This window comes from Ambystoma mexicanum, chromosome 7q, assembly GCF_040938575.1.
Source record: "Ambystoma mexicanum isolate Mex_15411 chromosome 7q, UKY_AmexF1_1, whole genome shotgun sequence".
NCBI classification, from domain to species: domain Eukaryota; kingdom Metazoa; phylum Chordata; class Amphibia; order Caudata; family Ambystomatidae; genus Ambystoma; species Ambystoma mexicanum.
This window is the reverse complement of record NC_090941.1, coordinates 1,065,353,219-1,065,379,596: the sequence shown is the minus strand read 5'-3', so window position 1 is coordinate 1,065,379,596 and position 26,378 is coordinate 1,065,353,219. Positions and strand designations below refer to the sequence as shown.

Genomic DNA, 26,378 nt, shown 5'->3' with positions numbered 1-26,378 from the left:
CGTGGGAGGATGACCTCACATCACCCACCCTGTGCTCCCAAGCACTCAGCCCCCTGGAGAAGGTCCTCAATGTACTGCACTTCTTGGCCACTGGATCATTTCAGCAGACAAGTGCTATAGTGGGGGGGTGTCACAGGCCACGCAGTCACGCTGCCTACACCAGGTGTTGGCCATCATCACTGCACTCCCATCAGTCCGCAGGCACATATACCTGCACAGAAAACCTGCAGAAAGGCAGTCTGCTGTCCAGGATTTCTATGGGGTGGCACAATTCCCCAAAGTGCTAGGTGCCATTGATTGCACCCATGTGGCTCTACATCCCCCCAGGGCATCTGAGCACATCTATAGAAACCGCAAGCACTGGCATTCCATCAACATGCAGGTAGTATGTGATGCCAAGGGAATCATCACCTCAGTATATGCCAACTATCCAGGGTCCACCCACAACAGTTTCATTTACAGAATGTCAACCCTAAACCGGGACCTAGAAGCTGGGCGGCATGGCGATACATGGCTGCTTGGTGAGTATAAATGCCACTGCACATGCATGCATGTCAGATACTGAGCAATGTCACAATCCCACTAATGATACCCATCACCACCTCCCCAGGGGACAGTGCCTACCCTCTGAGCACCCACATGATGACGCCAATTCGGAACCCGACCACACCACCCGAGGTAAGATACAACACAGCCCATATTGCAACCCGGGGCATAGTGGAGCGCATATTCAGAGTGCTCAAGTCACGCTTTCGCTCCCTTGACCGCTCTGGTGGGCAGCTGTTATATGCTCCCCCAGTAGTGTGCAGGATCATAGTGGCAGCATGTGTCCTGCACAACGTTGCAACACGCCGGGGCCTGCCGGTGGACATGGCGGTGCACCCACATCCCCAACCACATGCACACCCGCTGCGCATGGGAGGGGAAAGGGCATGTGGTGAGGCAGCCCGTATGCAGCTGGTGGCTAATTACTTCCCATAAAATCACACCCCTGTGGAGTGCACACAGCCCTGGCACATACCAGCTGACAATCAATAATGATGACATAAGAGACACTCAACTGTCACAACCATACCAGCCTGAGATTGGTCACCTGGAACTGTTACATTGTGTGCATCCCTACCTACCCAAACACCACCAATGCTGTGTCATCAAAAGACATACATCTATGCTGCTAAATTCAATACCCCCTTGCTAAATACAACATGAGAACAGCGCCATGTCACCCAACCCCTCCCCAGCTCCACCACCAAACACACCATGGCATGTCATGCAATTTGAAAGCAAAAAAAGCAATGCACAAGACCTGACACAAGTGTCACAAAGTACACTGTCCCTAATGCAAACTGCCCACACACAATATGCTCCCAGTAATGTATAACTAACAGCACACATTACCAAATACTTACCACCAACACAATGCTGCAACACACCATGGAAAAATGCAAAAACATGACAGTACTAAGTTCAAGTAGTGGTAGTCTTACAACCTGAAGACGCCAGCACATCGTCCCCTTACAACTGTAGAGTGCTGCTGCCACGCAAATGTCTCAGTGTACTGCATACAACATGAACTGCATCTGCAAAGTAGACGGCCTTGTGAAGACATGAGGAAGGAACCTGCAGATTATGAGGAAGACATGGATGCACAAGCACATATCAATACACCATTCAGTGTACAATACAACAACAATATCCACTAGGGATGTCTGCACAGTATTGACTACAGACTGCCCACACAGCTCATGGGAGCCCAACATCACTGTGTAATTCACTGTCACTTGGTCACACCCTTTGCAAGCCCATGGAAACGGGAAGCAGGAGGGGTGTGTGTCTCACGAACCCAAGCATCTAACCCAAACTCAGGACAAGCCTGCATGTGCCCAGCCGGAATACAGTGGATGCCCACGGGAGCTACACAAAAATGGCCATGTGGGGGCCAGGGGGGTGGGGGAGGCCACCCAGGAGGTTCGAGGGCAGGGTGCACACCAACACCCACCTGCGTGGATGTTGCAGAAAAAAAATACCTCCTTGGGCTCATGGCCTGCACGGCTATGCCATTGTGGGAGAACTGCTGTCGCTCTGCTCATCCTCTGCTGCTGCATCAGGAGGCGGTGGCACTATGGGAGCCAGCCCACGCAAAGCCCTGGTATGGTCCTCCATGGCAGCAAGCATTCAGGTCTGGAAGGTCTGATTCTGGAGGATTAAAGTGCGGAGATCCCCATGCAGCACATCACGTGTTGCCTGCATTTCTGCACGCATGGCCTCGCGTGATGCCCAGATCTCCTCACGTGTTGCATGCAGCTCTGCTGAGAGCGAATGTGTGAGCTGCTCCAGCTGCTGTTCTGCCCTTACATTACTGGAAGCCTCAAGTGCAACCAGAGTCTGCCTGAGGTTATGTAGTTCTAACCTGTGGCCCTGGGACTCTATTGATATGGATTCGCGTAGAGTCTCCAGTGCCGTCCATCTGTCCCTATTGCCCGCAAACATGTCTTCCCTGTGTGATTGGCAAATGGAGTTTGTTGCCTGCTGTTGTTGCTCCATCTGCCTTTCCGGGGGGATAATGGAAGTGGCCACCCTCTCCATTGCCTGAGCCATCATTTCTACTGATGCTGCCTGTTGGGTTGCCATACTGTACATGGAGTTTTCCCATACAGTATTGCCTGGTGGGGCACGGCCACCGCGTCGACGGGCACCACACCTGTTTGGGGCAAGGCGATCTGCACCTTGCTGTGCTGGCACTGCCTGAGGCTGCAGGACTGCATTCCCCCTCTGATCTGCTGGCCTAGGAACAGGATCAGATGCTGTGGAGTATGACCCTGCATCCGTAACCGCCAAAGGCGGACCTACCAACACTGACATCCCCATAGAGGGTTCTACCCCTGGTCCAGGTGGGTTGGACAGAACAGAATCCCTGCCAGAAACAATTACCTGCGACTGCACATAAGTCTCGTCATCCGACTCAGCACCTGAATAGAGGTCTGGGGAGGTGCACCCAGAGGCACCCCTGGACTGTATGGTATGCAGTAACATTGGGTTTTCACCCACCACCACACCACGTCCCCCACTGGTGCCCGGTCGCGCCTGAGATTCCTCCTGGGTCTGCACCATCTCCTCAACCTCAACAGCACCAAGTGCGTCATCACCTGCAAAAATATGAAAGACAACAAATGGAAACAGGCATGAGCACCATAGCACACACATAGGACGTTACAAGCCAGAGATCCAGTACATGAATTACACATGTCCCACATGACTATAACCCTGCCATGCATGCACTGTCAAAGAGTTGGAAGTGGAGTCAAAAAGGCGGACACTGGGGAGAGCAAGATGGATATGCAACACATTTGCAGCATGTTGGGTAGCACTGGCATCACACATCAGGCTGTGAGTGGTATGTCCAATACACATACATGACACATGCCAACACACAGATGTCAAGTAGCATAGCCACGGTAAATTACAAAACTACAGCAATATGTCAGTGAATGAGCACTGTCACACATCCATGTCACATCGACATGATGCGAAGATTGATGCTGAATAGTGTTGCAAAATATGCATGTGCCACACACTGAAACACATCCAGTGTCCAATAACACAGTCATTGTGGGCTGATCAATGGTTGGTCACTTTAACATTACAGGAAACGTCTGTCATGTTCCACATGCAAACAGGCCCTAATAAAACATTTCTGCAGCCCAATACTCCATCGGCCTGAATGGTGTAATCATTAACATAACCAGGTAAAAGTAGTGGCCCAGTGTGGGCTGTAAACAATGACCGAATCATATCACATATGTTGCAATAGGGCAGGATAATGTGTAGTAAAAATGGGAGAGTGGAAACAATCAGCCTGAATGAACACTTACAAAATCTGAACAATGTAGTTGCAAGATGACAGTTCAAGGTAAAGTGCACTAATGTGGGCGTAATTGGCAATTGTGCCAGAAGGGATACAGTCATACCCAAATCCAAGGCACGTGAATGTATGGGAGGAAGCAAATTGGTGACCCATAACACTCAGGAGTACACACCCTCACCTGGCACTTAATCAGAACCCGTCACCCAAACAACATACACATGGATTACACACACACGTCATGTTCAGTGAGTTAATTGTCCTCTTGTGGAGACCCACCGCCAGTCACCAAAGTAGCGGCATGATTTGAGGCCAGCTTGTTCTTTGCTCTGCGTTTCAGGTCATTCCACCGCTTGTAGCAATCATCAGCTGTGCGCCTCACAAATCCAAGGGCACTTATGCGTTCCGCGATGGTCTGCCAGTGTGCCCTACATTGACCAGGTGTGGTCTTGCACCCTGCAGTCACCAACATTTCGCGGCTATGTGCCGACACATAGCTCACAAGTGCATCAAGTTCGGGGTCATTAAAGCTAGGCTTCCTTGATGTGCCAGACTGTGTAGCCGTGTCTGGGGTCTCAGCCTGTAGCGCCAGAGCACCCTTCTTCCTCTTCTTCAAAGGTGGAGCAGAGCCTGAGTGGCTTGCACCGCTCTGGTCAGTAGGGGCAGAAGCGCAGGTGGACTGGGTACTGGGAGTGTGCGAAGGCACAATGACCATAGGTCTTGGTGCAGGCATTGGCTGAAGTGTGATGTTGCAGGGGCAACGTCAGTTTGATGGACCAGGACGGACACTGTCCCGGCTGGGAGACTCAGAGCTGGGGTGGATAGAGGTGCAGCTGCCCCTGCAGCCTCCCCACCCTGCCTACTTGGGGCAGCAGATGACATTGCTGCCCCAGAGCCATGTGGCCTGGTGACACCAACTTGCACCGACACACGTGGCTTAGACTTGCTGACCTAGAAGTAAACCAGGGATTCATCCTGTGCCGGCTCAGGTGCCACAATGGGCTGGTCCAACAAGGGCTGAGCTGGGATGGTGTCAGCCACGTTTCCCTCAACCAGGGGGGGGGGGGCATGGGTGTCCCTGATTGGTCCTCCACACATGGGGGTTTAGGGGCACCCTTCAAATCCTGGCCACGTCCCCTACTGTGAACACCACGCCCACCTTTTGGAGGTCAGCCACCTTTGCCTCCCTTACCGCTAGGTCGCCTCCCAACCATGGCACTGATGTTGTGCGTATGGGAGTTGCAGTAAACAATTGTCCTGGGCAATTGGGGGTGAAAGGGGTAGGGTACTAGATGCTCTAGCAAGCCTCTCTGTGACCACTGGGGGAAGATGACGGGTCATGCAACGCACAGGCACCCCAAAAACAAAAAGTAACGTGCACGCAACTGTAACGCTCACCTGATTCCCACGGAGGCGCAGGTCTGGCTTCGAGTGCTGATGCTTCTTCAATGGTGAAGCGCAGGACTCTGAAGATGGACAGGAAGGGCCCCTCTACTCTGGCTTCTCCGGCTCGCAGGAATATTCCCCTGTGCGTGAAAAGGGAGTATTACCTACTGACTGAGTTATGCTCAAGCCTCCCACTCTCTTCCAACCCTCCACGATACCCTTCCACGATTCCCTGTGAAGTCTCACCTTAGGGTCAGGAAGGATGAGCTCTTCATCCTGCTTCTGATGCAGAGGCGCGTTGAAACCCAGTTACTTCACTGGATTGAGGATTATGGGAGTTCAGGTAAGCTTGACTATTCAGGTAAGGCTCTGTAAAAGTTCTGTTGCAAGTTCAAAAGTCCAAGCTTAATAATAATGTCCATTATCTTTTTCCCCTTAGGGGCCGGGGTTCGGAATGCCGGAGATATGGCGCCGACCCGAAGTGATACGTGCAGTTCCAGTAAATGACAGGTAAGTTCTGGATGAGCGCTCGGGTAATGTCTTTGCATTCGCTCATTCAATGTCTTTGTCTTTTTTCCCCATAGGGGCCGGGGTCCGGATGCCTGGAAGCGAAAAGACCCGAAATGAAATGGGAATGACCCAACAGGTAAGACTTAGAAGGAAACTGAGCTTTTCCTATTCCCTTCCTTCTCTCACCTTGTTCTTGTCTTTCTCTCTAGGTTCTGGGAAGTGGCTGTGGATCCGGATGATCGCTGCTGAAGATGGTGGCGTCCAGGAAACGTGAGTGAAAAGCAGCGCTGCAGCGATCATAGCGAAATGCTTTTAAAATAATGTCTTCCTTTTCAGGATCGTCGGTGTGATGCCTCTGTGGTGCTGATTTAGCAGGTAAGGTCTTTTGTCTCCCTTTGCAGGTGACCCAGGATACTGACAGGCGTGGCTGAGGTCCAGATGCAGGAGCTGACACGGTGAGCGTCCAGCTGCGAGGAGCAGAACAATGCGAAGCGTGAGTTGCTGATCGGGTGTGGTTTAAATAGCTTTGGAAGAAGTTCCAAGTGTGTATCCTTCCTCGATCAGGTATGTATCCTTCCCCGACCACACCCGGGTGGAAAGTAATCCCACAGGTAAAGTAGTTCCATTCAGGCCTCAAGAGGGCCTGGATGTGGCAGCATGGTCTGCATCAGGTAAGTGCACATTAAAACACTTGAACACATGTCTAGCTTTATGAGCCTGGCGCCTAAGGCGCCAGGACAGAGGTCCAACATGAGCCTGGCGCCTAAGGCGCCAGGACTGCGTCCAAAGGGCCCCAGCTTGGGCCCGCTGGCACTCCACTGGGGGAAATGATGCCTGCCTCTGGGGTTGCTGGGTCGGACCTGGCTCCTTGGAGGTAGGCATCATGACAGCAACCCCTCGTAGACCACGTGCGTGGAAAAATGAACCTGCACTATGCTGTGGCACCCAGAAACACAAAAACAAGCGTACGCGTGTTACACGCAGCCTACAATGACCTCTGAAGGGGTATGCGACACACGGGGCAAGCACAGTTGGTATATGCGTGCGCGACTCACCGTCTGCCTGGAAAAATAATGGATCTGGAGGCTTGGACAATCGGGTTCCTGGTTGTACGGGCTTCAAAAGTGATGCATGAAAAACTGCATGTATATGCATGTTGGACGGTAGATCCAGTTTAAAGGCCACTGGGTTGATTCTAGCCTTGATGGGATAAGGTCCTATGAATCTGGGATTGAAGGTTCGCGGGCCCTTGAGGGATAAGTGTTTAGTTGCTAGCCATACCTGGTCTCCTACTTGGTAAGGCGGACTTTTACTCCAGTGCAAATCTGCGTTTTCTTTATACTTTTTCTTGGCTTGCTGTAAATGAGTTGCAGCTTCTTTGAAGGCTCGGGTTATTGTGGAATGCAGATGATTTACTGCGGGCATTTCCAGGGTCAGAGGTGGATCTAGGTCAGAGGTCCGAGGATGGTGACCATACAAAGTATAAAAGGGGGTTTGTCCAGTTCCAGAATGCACTGAATTGTTGTATGCATATTCTGCGATCCAAAGGATGTCTTTCCAATTTAACTCGGATTGGTGTAACATGCACCAAAGATATTGCTCGAGAGTCTGATTGGTTCTCTCGGTTTGTCCGTCGGTCTGGGGGTGGTGGCTGGTGGATAACCGCACATCTATTTGTGCTAGTTGGCAACACTTCTTCCAAAAATGGGAGATAAATTGACTTCCACGATCCGAGACTAATATGGAAGGGAAACCATGTATGCGAACTACATTCTCCAGGAATTCCTTGGCCAAGGTGGAAGCAGAAGGCAAACCCTTTAAAGGGATAAAGTGGGCCATTTTGGTGAATAGGTCCACAATTACAAGGATTGTGTTGTAACCAGCACAAGGAGGCAGGTCGGTTATAAAGTCCATTGACAGGGTGTGCCATGGTGCCGGTGGAATATCCAAGGGTTGAAGTAGGCCGGCTGGCCTTTTCTTTTGAGCCTTGTTTTGGGCGCAAATTCCGCAAGACAGAACAAAAGACTTTATGTCTTTTCTCCAAGAAGGCCACCAGAAGTGACGTTTAATTTTTTCCTCCGTTTTAGCGATACCAGGATGTCCTTCCATTAAAGATTCATGATGATGGGCAATAACAAGTTCTTGCAATTCTTTACTTGGCAGAAACAACCGCTCCTGGAAGTAGGGTAAGTCATCCTTAACGGTGTAATGAGGACCCTTCTGACTCCATTCCAGTAAGGTTGAAGAGTCTAGAAGTTGTTTTACTTGCGTTTGGATGTCCTCAATAGTGTGCAATGAATTAAAGCCTAAGATTCTTTGCTCAGGTATGCTGGGCACAGGTTCTAAGCTCGAATTAGGTTCTTCCATGCCAATCCGGGATAAGGCATCCGCTTTTCCATTCTTGCAGCCAGGGCGATAGGTAATTACAAAATCAAATTCCGCAAAGAATAGAGCCCATCGGAGTTGTCGTGAAGATTGAGCTTTGGCCGTCTTTAAATACTGTAAGTTTCTGTGGTCTGTAATTACGGTAATGGTGTGTCTTGCCCCGAGAAGATAGTGACGCCAAGCCTTGAAAGCAGATTTGATGGCCAGTAACTCTTTATCGGTAATTGCGTAGTTGATTTCAGGAGGAGAACATTTTCTGGACCAAAAGGCCACTGGGTGTAGTTGGTTAGTTTTTGGGTCTCTTTGCGACAGGACAGCTCCCATGACCGAACTGGATGCATCGGTTTCCACTATGTACGGGAGATCTGGGTGCGGGTGTTTCAGTACAGGTGCAGAGGTGAATTTGGTTTTCAGGTCCTGGAAGGCTTGTTCGGCTTCAAGAGTCCATTCGAAGCGTTTGTTTTTCTTTAGGAGAGCGGAGATGGGTTGGACTGTTCGGGAAAATTCCGGGATGAATCTTCGATAGAAATTGCCAAAGCCGAGCATGCTCTGAACTCCCTTCACCGAGCTAGGAGATGGCCATTTCAGGATGGCGTCCACCTTTCGCGAGTCCATTCGGACTCCTTAAGGTGTCAGGATGAATCTGAGAAACTCAACTTCTGTGGTATGAAAAACGCATTTTTCGAGTTTTGCAAATAGTCTGTGCTGGCGCAATTTCTCAAGAACTGCCCTAACATGTTTTCTGTGATCAGATTCTGAAGAAGAGTACACCAGGATGTCGTCAGTGTAAACAATGACACAGACATCGATAAGTTCCCAAAGAACATCATTCTAAAAAACTGAAAGGCGGCAGGTGCATTGCACAACCCGAAGGGCATCAACTGATACTCGAAGAGCCCAAATTTGGTGCGGAATGCAGTCTTCCATTCGTCGCCTTCTTTTACGCGCACCAGGTGATAAGCTCCTCGGAGATCTAACTTGTTGTACACACAAGCGTCTTTCACCTGGTCGATAAGCTCAGGGATCAAGGGCAGAGGATAACGATTCTTAATCGTTATTTGATTTAGTCTATACACGTTCTAAGGTCGCCTTCTTTTTTCGGCACGAAGAACAGAGCTGAAGAGACAGGAGACTTGGACGGGCGAATAAAACCATTGGCTAGGTACTGATCTAAATACTGATGCAAATGCAGGTTCTCAGGTTCCGTAAGAGCATAAATCCTACTACAAGGTAGTTGAGCATTGGGTACCAGATCGATTTGGCAATCATAAGACCGATGGGGAGGTAACGTGTTAGCCTGTTCTTTCTGAAAAACGTCTTGGAATTCTTGGTATTCTGACGGTAGCTGTACAGGGGTGGAAGTTGCTGAGGCTAGACCCATAGCTGGATTTCTTGAATAACAAGTTGGTTCACAATCAGGAAAACTTATCTTCTTTGCTCGCCAGTCAATTCTGGGATTATGTGTTTCTAACCAAGGAATTCCAAGAATTACTTGAAATTGTGGGGCCTTGATCACATCAAACACGATTGCTTCCCGATGTCCATCCTGACCCACCAGAGTCACTTCAACAGTGGAATGCATTACTGGCCCTGAGGCTATTTCGGTTCCATCTACTGTAGTAATGACATCTTGGGTTACTTTCGGGAGGAGAGGAAGCTTGATCCTGGAAGCCAATTCACGGTCTATGTAATTTCCAATAGCTCCACTGTCGAGGTATGCTTTTATAGCATGCAACTGCTGAGGCTGTTTTGGGTTCACGAGCACCATTGGCATGACAAAATGCGAGGTCAAAGAGTTAGTTTTTAAGCTCGGCAAGCGGACCCCTACGCTTGTCGGGCTAGGACGTTTCCCGAATCAGGTGTCAATAATTCGTTGTCAGTAGCTCCAACCACCTTCTTAAGTGGTTTAACTGGACAATTTCGAAGAAAGTGACCGGAAGTCCCGCAATACAGACAAAGTTGCATTTGCCGCCTTCTCTCTCGTTCTTTCTGCGTTAATGGTCCTTTAACGCCACCGATTTGCATAGGTTCAGATACGTCGGTACTCTTGGAGTTAGCGTGGGTTTTGATCGGTACTCGGTTTTCATACTTGAACCGATCTGCTTTTCTATTTTGAAGTCTGTGATCAAGTTGAACCACCAAGTCTATGTAGTCTGCGCAGACCTGGGGTGTGTTTACTATCTGACCTAGAACATCCTTTAGCTCGCCGCGCAGGCCTCGATGAAACAATGTGATCCTTTTGTTTTCTGGCCATCCAGTTTCCACAACCAGTCTGTTAAAGGTGGCAATGTAGGACAGAAGATCCTGATTACCTTGTCGTAAGGTTAGCAGTTCGTTATCAAGGGCCTGTCCTTGAGAGTGTCGAGCGAACAATCTTTCCATGCTGGCCTGGAAGCCCTGAAAATCCTGGAGAATGGGATCATCCTGATTTACCAATGGAATAGACCAATCGGCAGCACTGCCACTGAGGTAAGATAGTATAAAGGCTACCTTGGTCTGATCGTTAGGGAAGGCTCCGGGTCTGCACAGAAAGTGTAAACGACATTGGTTCATAAAGACGGCATATTTCTTGGGATCCCCCGCAAAACGTTCAGGCGGTGCCAAAGGCATGTGTCCAGGTAGATTAATTTGTACCGGGTTACTCAAACCCATTGATGTGGAAATGTCTCCGGAATTAGGTAAATGAGTGTGCCCTGCCTGGGCCTGTAATAACCTTTTGGCTAGGTCATCTCTTCTTTCCTTGGATAAGATCAGTTCTCTTTTGAGAGCGTTAGTCTCCTGGCGGGCTGAGTGCACCTCCGCCCATAATTCCCCCAAAAGCTGGGCCAGCTGGTCAGTCTCGGAAGTCTCCATAGCGCCCGGGTGGGAAATTGTGGGTTGGCTTCGCGTTCTGTAACGCTCACCTGATTCCCACGGAGGCGCAGGTCTGGCTTCGAGTGCTGATGCTTCTTCAATGGTGAAGCGCAGGACTCTGAAGATGGACAGGAAGGGCCCCTCTACTCTGGCTTCTCCGGCTCGCAGGAATATTCCCCTGTGCGTGAAAAGGGGGTATTACCTACTGACTGAGTTATGCTCAAGCCTCCCACTCTCTTCCAACCCTCCACGATACCCTTCCACGATTCCCCGTGAAGTCTCACCTTAGGGTGAGGAAGGATGAGCTCTCCATCCTGCTTCTGATGCAGGGGCGCGTTGAAACCCAGTTACTTCACTGGATTGAGGATTATGGGAGTTCAGGTAAGCTTGACTATTCAGGTAAGGCTCTGTAAAAGTTCTGTTGCAAGTTCAAAAGTCCAAGCTTAATAATAATGTTCATTATCTTTTTCCCCTTAGGGGCCGGGGTTCGGAATGCCGGAGATATGGCGCCGACCCGAAGTGATACGTGCAGTTCCAGTAAATGACAGGTAAGTTCTGGATGAGCGCTCGGGTAATGTCTTTGCATTCGCTCATTCAATGTCTTTGTCTTTTTTCCCCATAGGGACCGGGGTCTGGATGCCTGGAAGCGGCAAGACCCGAAATGAAATGGGAATGACCCAACAGGTAAGACTTAGAAGGAAACTGAGCTTTTCCTATTCCCTTCCTTCTCTCACCTGGTTCTTGTCTTTCTCTCTAGGTTCTGGGAAGTGGCTGTGGATCCGGATGATCGCTGCTGAAGATGGTGGCGTCCAGGAAAGGTGAGTGAAATGCAGCGCTGCAGCTATCGTAGCAAAATGCTTTTAAAATGATGTCTTCCTTTTCAGGATCGTCGGTGTGATGCCTCTGTGGTGCTGATTTAGCAAGTAAGGTCTTTTGTCTCCCTTTGCAGGTGACCCAGGATACTGACAGGCGTGGCTGAGGTCCAGATGCAGGAGCTGACACGGTGAGCGTCCAGCTGCGAGGAGCAGAACAACGCGAAGCGTGAGTTGCTGATCGGGTGTGGTTTAAATAGCTTTGGAAGAAGTTCCAAGTGTGTATCCTTCCTCCGATCAGGTATGTATCCTTCCCCGACCACACCCGGGTGGAAAGTAATCCCACAGGTAAAGTAGTTCCCTTCAGGCCTCAAGAGGGCCTGGATGTGGCAGCATGGTCTGCATCAGGTAAGTGCACATTAAAACACTTGAACACATGTCTAGCTTTATGAGCCTGGCGCCTAAGGCGCCAGGACAGGGGTCCAACATGAACCTGGCGCCAGGACTGCGTCCAAAGGGCGCCAGCTTGGGCCCGCTGGCACTCCCCTGGGGGAAATGATGCCTGCCTCTGGGGTTGCTTGGTCGGACCTGGCTCCTTGGAGGTAGGCATCATGACAGCAACCCCTCGTAGACCACGTGCGTGGAAAAATGAACCTGCACTATGCTGTGGCACCCAGAAACACAAAAACAAGCGTACGCGTGTTACACGCAGCCTACAATGACCTCTGAAGGGGTACGCGACACACGAGGCAAGCACAGTTGGTATATGCGTGCGCGACTCACGTCTGCCTGGAAAAATAATGGGAAAAAAAACGCACACGTGTGCGCGTAGGCAACACCCCCGCCAAAAGAAGAACTGTACGCTGTCTGAGGAGACAGGACAAAAGAAGAAGTGAACGCTGTTTGAGGAAACAGGCCCAAAAAAAATAAAGAACGCTGTCAGAGGTAACAGCGAGTACGAACTTGAAACGCTGTGAAGTAATCGCGTGTGAACTGACCAGAAGGACAGAATTCACCCACTCGCTCTCCACAAAAAGCACGTACAAGGGAATGGGGTCCGACATGTACCTTTTAAAGCGGCCTACACGTACAGCGTCACTTACGCGTGTACGCGCTAAGGCCCTTTCCTCCAATTACACAAGCTGACACTCGGACGTGCAGTTTTTGGACGTGTACGATGAACATGCACCCGTGTTGATGGAAACGCCTGCGCGCATCACGTCACTTACGCGCATAGGCCCTTTCCTCAGATTACACACGGACGTGCAGTTTTTCCATGCGTGCTGAACCACTATGCCCACGTCACGAGCGAAACGCCCGCGCGAGTCACGTCACAGAAGCACTTACGCGCTAAGGGCCTTTGGTCCAATGAAACCGCGTACGTGTGCTGACGCGCTTATGCGCAAAGGGCCTTTCCTCGAATTACACGCTGACATGCAAGATTTTCACGTGCCAAATCACTCCGTATCAAGCTGGCCACGCAACAACACACAGAAGACCACGCTCCTGCCCAGAAGGCTGAATTACTGCCCCCCAGAGCCCCGAGCACGCTCCCACCTGCCATCTGCTGCTGCCTGACTGCCTGCTGCCCACGTGCCCTGCTATTTGCTGCCTGCACGTCAGCCAGGGGTGCAGTTGCTGTGACCACCCCTGCTGGAACCGAAGACTCCCGACTGGGATACCATCGCTCCACAGCCCAGCCCCAGGACCCAGTTGCCCACCCACTCCTGCCTCTGGGGTTGCCATGTCGGGCACAACACCATCTGGCACCACTGGCAACCCCCAGCCAGAGAGGCAGAGGCCCACCAGCTTCAGTGCCAGGGAAGTTGGTGTCCTGGTGGAGCAAATCCTGGGGCAGTATGATGCCCTCTTTGGAAGTTTGCGCACCGATAATGAAGGACGGACCAGGATCTGGATGGACATCGTGACTGCCATCAACGCGGAGGGGGTGGCAGTCCGCAACTTACAACATGTCAAGAAGCGCTGGGAGGTCTTCAGGTCCAGGACCCTCAACAAGGCCCGGCGCCTCTTGAAGGCAGCGGATGCCAAGGGGCGTCAGGGCCACCTGTCCGACAACCAGATGAGGGTCCTGGAACACATATGCCCAGCGCTCCACGTCCAGGTCCTTGAGAGGCAGACCCGTCTGGAGTCAAGCGGTAAGTGTACATGCATACAGATTGGACGCTGTGCGTGTGATGGTGTGCCAGTAGTGTGCAGGTTGCACATGTGTTTTCGTAGGGCCATGTAGGGATGTGTATGAACAGGGGCGTTAGGCTGCCACATGTGAGTCCTCTTAGGTGTGAGACACATCGATGGTGTATGTGTTGGTAAGCATGCTGTCCAAATGCAGGTGTGGTAGCACACATGTTTGAATTTCAGTGTATGTACATTGGCATGGTTGTGGTGTCACACATTGATGGTGGTTCCTGCTGCATGTATCTGCACTGTGTACATGTGCATGTGTGTGTATCTGACAAGTGTGCAACTGTGATGCAACATGGATGCACGTGACACTGATATGTAGAAGGCTGAATGCCAGATGTGTTAAGTGACTTCAATTCAGCAATCCCACTAAGTCAGTGCCTCGTCTGGGACGCCCAAGGGAAGCCCTTATTTATATATTTTTATGACAAGTTATACTCTGGATGATAAACCCTTATATAACGCCCCTCTCGTTGAATCCCTCTGACCTCACTGAGCCAAGAAGTAGGTTTGTTTTGCAATTTAAAAGATTTATTGGAAAAATTAAACAATATATATATATATATATATATATATATCACACTTTTATAATAAATTAATATTTGATATCACACTTAAGAATATGACAGTGATCAACAATGGATAATATTACAATTGTATGCTTATTTAATTACTTAGGAGTTGGTATAGGAAGGAAAAGGTAACTGAGAATGCTTTTAGGGTTTCAAGGAAAAACAATGATGGAAAGAATGTGGTACGGAAATAAACTGATAGGGTTTCACAAGAGATAATACGTTCCCTTTTCCCCTGGTGGCAATTCACTCCACCCCAAAGCAATATAAAAATATGGAAAGGAGAGCACACAGTTCTCAGGAATACAATCAAATGTAGTTCAGTTCCCGTTCCCCCCAGCAAGCTTAGAGAAACAGGGATGATTTTAAACACAGGCAAAAGTACTTTTCAATGTGGTATGCAAAGAAGGGAAAAATATGCTAAAAATGATTTTAATTCCCGGTAGGAGGTTCAGGGTAGGTGATAGCTATTTAAGATTAGTTCAAGTCACACTGGCAATACTCAATGAGGGATTAGTAGGTTGAAAATTAATTTTAGCAGTTCAAGCAAAAGACGGCTATCTTTGACAGGAGCTAATTTTTCAATTTGCGGCAATTTTTCTGAATGCATCGAGCGCGATTATGGAAAAACTATAATGAATATAGAGTCGGGTTTAGGCTTGTTGGAAAGCTTAGCTTTAAAATGAAAGTTAAATCTCGTTCCTAGCACACGCGGTTCCAGAGATACGGACGAATTTGTGGAGATAGTTTCTCGAAATGAAAATAAACTTCAGAATAACAAAATTACACTTTTACAGCTTTGAAATGACAGAATGAACACACGATTCCTATGATGCAGTTCTGGACAGGTTCAAATGTTTTGAATCAGATTATTTTAGACTAAGAGATGGGTTCTTCACAGTTCTGGCTGGATACTCACTCCTAATTTTGGACAGGAATGCGACTGTCACGGATCGGGTCAGGATTGGACTGGACTTCTGGCGGCTTCTGGTACTGGTTCTGCTCACAGCAGTCTGGTCTGGGTCTGCTAGCGGCACTTCACAGCAGTCTGGTCTCTCTGGTTCTGGTCTCTCTGGATACAGCACGGCTTTCTGGGTCTGCTACCGGTTCTGGATACAGCTCTACTTTCTGGGTCTGGATATGGTTCTGACCCAAGGTCAAACAGCTTGCCGGGCTGTTGAATAGTTTGGTTGCAAAAGATTTGGAGGCCTGCTGAAGAGGATTCAGCTTGTGGATTGGCCCCTGCTTTAAGTTCTGGCTTGGTTCTGGATCTATCTGGAGTTCAGTTCTGGATTTAGAAGTCATCTGGCAAAATGCTTCGCAAGAAAGTGGAAAGTGAGTATCTTGCCTGTCCAAAGCAGTCTCTTTTTATGTGTTTTGAAAATGGGTGTGTGCGTGGGCATAACTAAGCCTGCCTCTCACAATTTATCATTGGCCAAGCTCTCCTCTCTCCCTTGATTGGGGAAGGAATGGAGCGTCATCGTGATGAGGTATGTTTTATGAGTCAGAGGATCCTCCCCTTTGCATTTACTTAGAAAAATCAATTTTACCCAAAACACATATTTCCCAGATACACAGTTTGTTGAAATTACATGTACACCTTGCAGATGAATTAAGGTACATTCTTGCCCAACTCTGATCTTTCTAAGAGCTTGGGTTAAGAAATGACAACATTTTTTCGTTTTTTTGGTAGCCTTAGCAACATTGGTTTTTCATCAAATCTTTACACAGACCTGTACCCTTTCCCTGAGCATATTACAATAATTTACTATGTCTCTAGCATAAACCCTGTGTCTGCAATATTAATAAATAGCGGGGTTCGGTCCCAGAACACCGGACAAAGTGGAGTTTGGTCTCAAATCGTGAGGGCATTTCCATATTAATGACCCCCAAATTGTACATTTCTGTGAGCTTAATACAAGATTTTATAAGCAATTTAATCAAACATACATTTGCCCTTAATTGAATTCACATACCAGTCTGGCCCGCCCCCAGAACTTGGTGAGTCAGATATCACAGGCCTCTCCTTCCTGGCAGGGCAGCTCTTGACAGTTACACCCTAATCTTCATTTCTATTAAATTGAAAGGGTCTATTGTTTTTTGTCCTGCAGGCTGCAGGGGAAACTCCTCCCTCTCAATCAACAGGGCCATGTGATATCCTGGGCTGTTGTGTGGGTCTCTGAGGTGTTAAGAGTTCTCAGGAAAAGCAAGTCTTTTGAACTTTTAATTACATAAGACCACCTTCTGTTCACTGCAAATTTCTGCAAGACAGCTCTCCTGTCAGGATTTATAGAGCGCCAGCACCGGTCAGTGGCTTGCAATGGTACTGCACCCATTTTTGGGAGCTGTCTTGAATTAATACATTTCAAAAAGGGGATTTTACTTGATAGCATATGATCCTTGCTAACAGTGTATTAAGGTAGATTCTGCAGTAGAGTTTTGAAATATGCATTTTGAGCTTGCATTCAGAGAAACAAAGGTGATTTCAAAGCGCTTTTGGAGCTAACAGGCACTGCTGTTTTTCCTTGGCACCACGTTTCACTCATGGCGCTTCTGTTCCATCACGCTCGCACTGGTGGGTGGCAGGTCAGGCGACCATTTTGGTGTGCGCAAAAACTGCATGGTTTTCCTGGATTCTGGTGCAATGTGGGCTTTTTCGGCCATCTTGGATTTTCTGAGCCCACAGCCCCAAATGTTGCAGCATAATAACTCGAACATGGGTCAAAACCCCTGACAGATGTGACATGTATGGCGATCGCATCACTGCGACAGTTGGAGGAGATGTAGACATGCATGTAGGTGTGGTGGCGTGTGTGCGTGTCTAGTGCACTCCCTGTGTTTCATGTGATGTCAGGCTCACCTTCGGCTGTTCATGCTGTTGTATGTGTATGGATGTTGCTGCCTGGTGCAATATTTCTGTGGAAATGCTCATGTGTGTGAGTTGAAATGACATGTGTGTCGTGGAGTGTGATGCCATGTCTGAAGTTTGACACTGCCACTCATGTGCAATTGTCATGTGTATATCAGTCCATTGTACAGTGCCCTGATGTCTGTGTTTTATCTCTCCCTGTCTGCAGCGTCAACTGATGAAGAGGGCGGAGAGGGTGCTGTGGAGCACAGCGGCAGGGATCGCACCACCAGCCGGAGGCGCAAGGCCCGGCTCCCCTCCCAGATTGTCATCTCGTCGGGCAGTGAGGAGTCTGGTGCCGTGTCCCAGGTGGCAGCTGCTGAGGGTAGGTCCAAGAGGCAGAGGTCAGAGGTGGACTCCTCGGCAGCAGAAGAGGCAGCTGAGACCCCACAGGGTCCAATGGAGGAAGATGGCATGGAGTCATCCAGGTTGGTGGGGGGTTTGGTGGAGGAGGCGGCAGTGGAAGGGACACACACGGGGTCTGGAGGTGGGGATTCCACTGGTGCTAGTGGTGCAGTGCAGGGGCAGGGACAGGAGGCAGCACAGGCTGCCACGGAGGTGCCTGTGTTTAATCCTGTCCCTGATCCTGTCACTGCATCATCTGGCACCAGCAGGGATGCCTACGTCCAGACCTGTTTTCAGGGAGGGGATGAGCACACGACAACTGGCCTTCCTCTCCCTGCGGACGTGGCTTTCCGGGACCGTGTTGAGCCTGTCCTGAGTGGGATGGCGTTGCGTCAACGGGGCATGCGAGGTGACCTGCAGTATTTTCGTGGAGAGACTGCACGTCGTCTCGCATGCCTCTTTGACCACGTTGACCTACTGGGACGGGTCACCGGTGCTGGATTCCTCCATGTGCTGGACCTTCTGGCGACCCCCTCCTCACCTGAACCCCCTACGCGCCATTGGACAATGCACCACAGTTTTGTATACAGTTCTTTATTAGGTAGTCTTTTTTGTAGGTTTCATTTCATTTGGTGGGCTCATGGACCCTGGATTGGTGATTTGTACACAGTTGAACAGTGGATTTTTTTTTTTCATTTCATCATGGAGCAATTGATTTCACTTATTTTTTTCCCTTGGATTTGCTTTGTTGGACACATTTTCATTTGGATTTCTTTGGATTCTGATTTCATATTTTTGATTATTTTCTGGACATGCTGCATTTTATTTCTTCACATTATTGTGTGTTTTCTTTTCATTACATTCATTTTGGGTTCAATATTCTTTTGGGTTGGTATTCTCTCATTGATTTCATGCATGTCATGATGTGGGTTTTCACATTCACTTGCACCCTTGTGTGTGTGTGACGGACATGTGTTAATTTACATACTTGCCATTCGGGTTGTATCATGTAATGGGCATTTCTATGTGGGTGGATGCAATACTTGGTTGGGTCTTTGGGCTGGGGTGGCGTGGGGTGTGATGTGGCTGGCAATTAGGCCCATGATTGAGGATCGTCATGACGTGGGGGCAGGGGGACATGTGTGGGGGCCTGCTGGCAGGTGCCCCTGACTGCTGGGGGGTGGGGGTGCTGAGGGACATGAGTGGGGACCTGCTGGCAGGTGCCTCTGACTGCTGGGGGTGGGGGTGCTGAGGGACATGAGTGGGGGCCTGCTGGCAGGTGCCCCTGACTGCTGGGGGGTGGGGGTGCAGGGGGACATGAGTGGGGGCCTGCTGGCAGGTGCCCCTGACTGCTGGAGGGTGGGGGTGCTGAGGGACATGAGTGGGGGCCTGCTGGCAGGTGCCCCTGACTGCTGGGGGGTGGGGCTGCTGGGGGACATGAGTTGGTGATCAGTAGTGCAAGGTGACATGTGGCTTGGCTGGGGGGCATGCCCATGGTGGATGGGCTGCCTGCGGGACATGACCAGGGGTGCAGGGTAGTCCCCTGTGGTGTGGGCTGCCTGCAGGGGCCGTGGAGGGTGTAGAGGGAACACCTGGGAGGACCCACACTGCCAATTCATGTGTAGGACTCCCCACGCACCCCCGAAAATCACATACCCTGCTCTGACAGCAAAATCGCGTGTGAAACTTCCTGCGCACCCCAGGAATACACGTACCACACTCGCACGGGGCCTATCGCGTGTGAAACTTCCCACGCACCCCCAAAATACACGTTCCCCTCTCCAATCGCGTGTGAAACTTCCCACGCACCCCAGGAATACACATACCACACTCGCACAGGGCCTATCGCGTGTGAAACTTCCTGCGCACCCCCGAAATAAACGTATCCCACTCACACAGGGCCTATCGCGTGTGAAACTTCCCGCGCACCCCAGGAATACACGTACCCCACTCGCACAGGGCCTATCACGTGTGAAACTTCCCACGCACCCCCGAAATACACATTCCCCTCTCCAATCGCGTGTGAAACTTCCCGCGCACCCCAGGAATACACGTATCCCACTCGCACAGGGCCTATCACGTGTCAAACTTCCCGCGCACCCCACGAATACACGTACCCCACTCACACAGGGCATTTCGCGTGTGATACTTCCTGCGCACCCCAGGAATACACATACCCCACTTGCACAGGGCATTTCGCGTGTGAAACTTCCCGCGCACCCCCGAAATACACATACCCTGATCCAATCGCATGTGATACTTCCCATGCACCCCAGGAATACACGCGCACAGGGCATTTCGCGTGTGAAACTTCCAGAGCACCCCCGAAATACATGTTCCCCTCTCCAATCGCGTGTGACACTTCCCGCGCACCCCAGGAATACACGTACCCCACTTGCACAGGGCATTTCGCGTGTGAATCTTCCCGCGAATCCCTGTTATACACGTACCCACTCCAATCGCATGTGACACTCCCCGTGCAGAGGGGTACGTGTATTCGGAGGGGTGCGCTGGGAGTTTTACAGGCGTTTTCGTGGTTGGGGGCCTGTGCGCCATGTACGGGACCTGTGCCTGGTGCACGGAGAGGGTTTGGGGGCGTAACTGGTGCTGCTGCAGGGTCGCTGTGCCACTCTGCGCCACGGCTGGTTTTGGAAACTAAAATCCATGAATACGCTGTGCGTGGAAATGGATTTTAGCGCACGCGGCTGGCGCAGTAATTCGCACGTGCACACTGTGCGCCAGCCACGTGCGCCACTTGTGCGCTGAATTCTATGAATTACCCTCTTTATTTCTATCGCACTCAAACACAAGTGTTTCAGAGCACGACAAGGCAAGGGAGGGGAACAGGGGAGAACAAAACAACAATCTTACTAGGCCCAGTGACATTGAGAACGTGCAAGTGCATGGAGAGTGGGGAGGGGAAAAGTGCATGGAAGGCGGGAGAAGTGGAAAGTGTGGCGCAAAGAAGAAACAGATAAATAATAATAAATAAATAACAAAGGCAACAAACAATGGTAGTGCAGCCAGCAAGCGGCACGTGCTGAGTTTAAGGCAGCAGACAGGGTAGGTCTGATAAGTACAGGAAGAAAAGGGGGGGGGTGTATCGGTACAGATACAGACCCCAGTGCAAAGGGTGGCCCGGATGCAATGTGTGAGGGTGGCAGGGTGAGCAGGTATCTGGGCCCGGAGGACAGAGGGTAGCCAGGTGCACGGTGCCAAGAGAGAACAGATCAGCAGGGGAGGGCGGGGTAGGGGGCGAAGGCAGAAGCAAAGAGGACGGTCTTGAGTTGCTTCCGGAAACCGCAGAGGGATCTCCTCAAGTTTTAGAGAAGAACCCTCCTAAGAAAAGAACCTTCCTACTGGACCTTCAGCAAGGCTCTGAAAACTTGGCTATTTGCCTAAGCATTTGGACTTTAACATGTGCACCCCACTCTAACTATCTTCACACGACTTTGATCATATTTGAGTGTAACTGGTTGTAACAGCGTTGTGATGCCCGAGTGTTTTGTGCGCTTAATAAATGTAAAATAAATAAATATCAATGAGGAGGACCCAGAAGAGGTCGAAACACGTGTCGGCTAAGGGATAAAATAATGTATATGAGGGCAAGGTCTCATGTTTGAATAACAAAGGGCCAGGGCTCTAATATATTTGTAAAGGCAATAATTGATGTGTAACAGACACCTTTATTTCTGTGTTACTATCCAAGGAGGTGAGACAATGAACACTGATGTTTAATTCAGGACATGCACCGTTTAATTGGTACATTTAATAAAACAGTGTATTCAGCCTGAGATTGGGGCTTAACCTCATAGACACCTGTACACGCAGCAGTGCGCCAACCTAACATCTACTACTGAATCTGATTAACCCGTATCCTAATTAAGGTTAATCTCAGCTAGGTGAACTAATGATCTAGTTTGCCCAATTTGGTATGTTTTATACTCACCTTTGATGTTCAAGATGCTGATCTCCCCAAAGTATTGCCCTTCACCCAACACAGCATACTCGGTCACGCCGTCATCAGCCACCACAGCCAGCTTGCCCTCCTTGATGATGTACATCTCCCGGCCGATGTCCCCCTTCTTACAGACGTACTCGCCGGGGCTGTAGACCTGGGGCTTCAGCTTGAGCACCAGCTCCTCCAGCAGGCTCTTCTCACAATTCTGAAAGATCTGCACCTTGCTCAGGGTGGGCAGGTGCACACTGATTGCCACCTCAGCGCGCAGCCGCTCGGGCAAGTTCTTCAGGATGTCGTTCTCATTGGTCATCTTCTTATTGATCTGCAGGTGCTGGTGCCAGGAGATGACACGGTTCTTCAGGTTCTTGTTGACTTTGTGCATCTGGAGGTAAAGCTTCACCAGGTTGTGGTTGGGGTAGAAGGCAGCATCAGCACTATTCATGTTGGAGATGACTGAGCTCATGCTCCCCATAATGGTGGCAAAGCCCAGCACGGCAATAAGAAAGTCGGCCACCATGAAAAGGAACTCTTCCTCTTGCTGGGGGTGTGGTGTGTCCCCTACCGTGGTTAGAATGAGGGTCGAGAAGTAGAAGCTGTAGATATACTGGCGAGCAAGGCGGCCAAAATCTGGGTCTGTGGTGTTGGGGTAAACCCATATATCCTTCCCGAATCCAATGTAGTTGGACAATGCAAAGTAGATGCAGCTATTCCAATGGATAACCACAAAAACGTAGGCCATTAGCTTGCAGATACGGAAGGCGTTGGGGTATGCAATTCTAGTCTCTGTACGGTCAAAAGCTTCAAAAAGCCTTGGCGTGCGCAAGAAGCGATTGACCCTGACAACCGGGACGTCGATCCCCATTTTCAGGTAAAGCAAATCTGTGGGAAGCAAGGACAGGATATTCCATCGGAAGTTTGATGTCTTCACATAGTGCTTGGCGATCTTTTGGCGGTCTACAACCAAGATTCCTTGTTCTAAATAACCTGTGGGAAATAAGTAAAAGTCTTTGTGTTAAACAAGTGAGATATAAAAAAATAAAAAAATGATACAAAAGAACACAGCACGATTCAATACAACGGCTATCGGGAAAGGGATAGAAGGGAATAGTTTCTTACCTGTAACTCCATTTCTCCAGCATTGGTATCTTTCATGGATTCACATGCTTAGAATATTCCCCGTCGACAGACTGGGAACCCTCGGTACACTTATAAAGCCGTTTCCCATAGGAAAACGTTTGACACTTTTGTGTCCTAACTACGTCGTTTTGGGCCTGCGCACGCATGCCCCACTAGGACGTAGCGGTATAAATGCCCCGCCCCCGCGGCTCCCTTCAGATTTCGACCCCTCCAAAGCAGAATGGGGTGAAACCTAGATATACAAGACGATTGCATTCCGGGGAGGCCGGCGGGCGCATGTTAATCCATGAAAGATACCAATGCTGGAGAAATGGAGTTACAGGTAAGAAACTATTCCCTTCTCCAGCATTGGATCTTTCATGGATTCACATGCTTAGAATAAAACGCACAGCAGTGATCCTGAAAAAGAGGAGGTGTGAATGCAATCCGATAACCTCCCAAGCATATGTATAGCGAAGCACGCTTATGTAGGATGCCAATTTAAAATGCGCAACAGTACATGCACATATCCATACCTATATACACATATATAAATATCTATATACATCCTTATATACATCCATATATACACATGTCAAAATAAGCACAGACCCTTCTTGAAAATGGCTTACCTTATTGAAACAGATGGCGCAAGACTGCTCTTCCCATTTGTATTTTGTCCGCATGCTGCCGTTCGAGGCAGTAGTGGCGGGTAAATGTGTGAGGTGCTGACCATGCCGCCGCCTGGCAAATGTCTGTCAGCGGGATTCCTGCCCACAACGCCATCGACGACAAAGTTGCCCTTGTGGAATGAGCTCTCGGACGCCCTTGTAGCGGTTTTCCCGCTTTTGAATGACAGAAGGCAATCGTCGACGAGACCCATCAGGCCATCCCTGCTTTGAAATTGCTTTTCCTTTTGCCGAAGGACCATATGCAACGAAGAGTTGTTGCGTAGATCTAAGTTGCTGAGTCCGATGAAGGTAAAATTTTAGAGCTCTCTTGACGTCCATGATATGTAGGACTTTTTCCGCAGCCGATGAGGGGGTCGCAAAAAAGGTGGGCAGGACAATGGTGAGTGATTATGATAAGCCGTAGGAACTTTTGGAATGAAATGAGGATTTATTGACAGAACCACTTTGTCCTTAAAAAACCTTAGGTACGGAGGGTCTATGACCAACGCTTGCAACTCCGAGATCCGCCTAGCTGATGTTATAGCTATTAGAAAGGCCACTTTCCATGACAAGAACTTCATCGACGATGTGGCCATTGGTTCAAAGGGTGGTTTCATTAACCCTGCTAGCACCATATTCAGGCTCCACGTTGGTGGAAAACGTTTAACCGGAGGGAACGCCTGGAACAAACCCCTCATGAAGTGTTTCACCAACCTGTCACTAAACAAGGGAGACGAATTCCTTCTCCTAGTGAACCTAGAGATGGCCGCCAGGTGTACCTTTATTGATGAAAAAGATAATCCGCTCTTCGCTAGGTGTAGCGGATATACGGCAGAAGCTGTTCCGGAGTAACCCTTAGAGGTTGCACTCCCGTCTGTCGTTGACACCACGTACAGAACCTTCTCCACTTACACATGTACGACTTGTTGGTGGAAGGGGCTTGCGCTGCTTGCAGGATCCTCCGACAGTCCGATGAAATGCTCAAGGCACCAAATTCTGAAAAGTCAGGAGCCAAGCTGTGAGATTGAGACTGTCTGGATTGTGATGCCACACTGTTCCCTCGTCCCGGGACAGGAGATTGGGAACCTTCGGGAACGCTACTGGTTGATCCACTGACAGGTGAAGCAGGTCGGAAAACCACAGCTGCCTCGGCCAACACCGTGCCACTAGGATGACCTGGCACCTGTACCTGCGTATCCACTGCAGAGTTCTCCGTATCAGAGGGAACGGAGGGAAGGCGTAGAGGAACTTGTCTGTCCACGGAAAGGAGAACGCTTCCCCCAGCGAGCCTTCCTGTGGACACCTGCTGGCATACATTTCACACTTCTTGTTCCTCTTCGTGGCGAAGAGATCCAGCGGAGGCCGTCCCCATTTCTCGAAGACTTTCGACAACTGAACGCTGTCTATCTCCCATTCGTAAATTTGGTCCATATTTCTGCTGAGCGAGTCCGCTTGCTCGTTCCGTACCCCCGGAAGATGATGAGCTACGATGGATATAGCGTGTTTCAGAGCCCAGTGCCACACCTTCTGAGCCTCGGTGGAAAGGGTTCTGGATCGCGTGCCCCCTTGCTTCCTCAAGTAAAACATCACTGTTGTGTTGTCTGTCAATACTCTTACTATGGACCCTCTGATGTGTGGCAGGAACAACTTCAGGGCCCAGCGCACTGCTCTCAGTTCCAGAACGTTGATGTGCAGGAGAGATTCCCTCCAAGACCAACGACCTTGCATTTGTAGAGTGCCCATGTGTGCTCCCCAGCCTGTCAGGGACGCGTCCGTCACTATGGTTAGCTGAAATTCCAGCTCCTGTAGGGGTACCCCTCTGGATAGATTCTGGAAGCTTTTCCACCACTGAAGAGCTAGTAGGAGCTCGTCGTCGTCGTCGACGGTCAGTTTGTCCAACCAGAGCCCTTGGGCCTGCGTCCACTGGTCCGCCAGAAACTCTTTCACCGGCCTCATGAATAGGCAGCAGTTGCCCACCAGAGGAATGCAGGACGCCATAGCGCCCAGAATTGACATATATTTTCGCACTGACAGTCTGGTATTGATTTTCAGCTGACCTGCCAATCGATTGAGTTTGGTGATTCTGTCGAGGGATGGCTTCAGTAACCCTGACTGGATCTCGAACTGTACGCCCAAGAACACCAAGCTTCTCGACGGCGTTAACAAGGATTTCTCGAAGTTTACCATAAACCACAGCCGTTGTAAGAGGTGCATGGTGGTCTGCAAACTTGTGTGAGTCGACATAGGGGAGGACCCCCCTCACCAACCAGTCATCGAGATACGGGTATACATGATGGCCTTGCCTTCTCAGCCAGGCTGCCACCGGGCCAAACATTTCATGAACGTTCTGGGAGAGGATTTCAGCCCAAAGGGAAGTACTGTGAACTGGTAGTGAGTCCGCCCTACCACAAACCTTAGGAACTTTTTGTGTCGCTGACACATCGGTATGTGGAAGGACGCGTCCTGCAGGTCCAGAGACGACAGAAAGTCCCCTTCTTGGACTGACCGGATTACTTCTTGGAGCGTGAGCATCTTGAATTTTAGGCTTTTCAAGGATTTGTTTAGATCGCGCAGGTCTAGAATGGGACACCACTTTTTCACCACAAAGTATCGGGAATAAACCCCTTCACCCCTCTGTGATGACGGAACCAATTCTATAGCACCTTTTTGTAGCATAAGTGCTACTTCCTGCTGCAACACGCTCAGATGGGGTTGAGCTACAAACGCCGGTGGAATGTGTGGAGGGTTGCTTTTGAATTGCAGGGAATGTCCATATCTTACAGTGTCCAACACCC

General features: G+C 49.8%; 1 protein-coding gene across 1 annotated transcript in view; it reads right to left on the bottom strand.

Annotated features, from left to right (window-relative positions):
• Positions 1 to 26,378, bottom strand: part of CNGA4 (cyclic nucleotide gated channel subunit alpha 4) — a 456,695-nt gene that overhangs the window by 38,470 nt on the left and 391,847 nt on the right. The window contains exon 6 of the mRNA XM_069639616.1: positions 21,785 to 22,780. Within this exon, the coding sequence (XP_069495717.1) occupies positions 21,785 to 22,780 (996 nt within the window). The remainder of the gene's footprint in view (positions 1 to 21,784; positions 22,781 to 26,378) is intronic.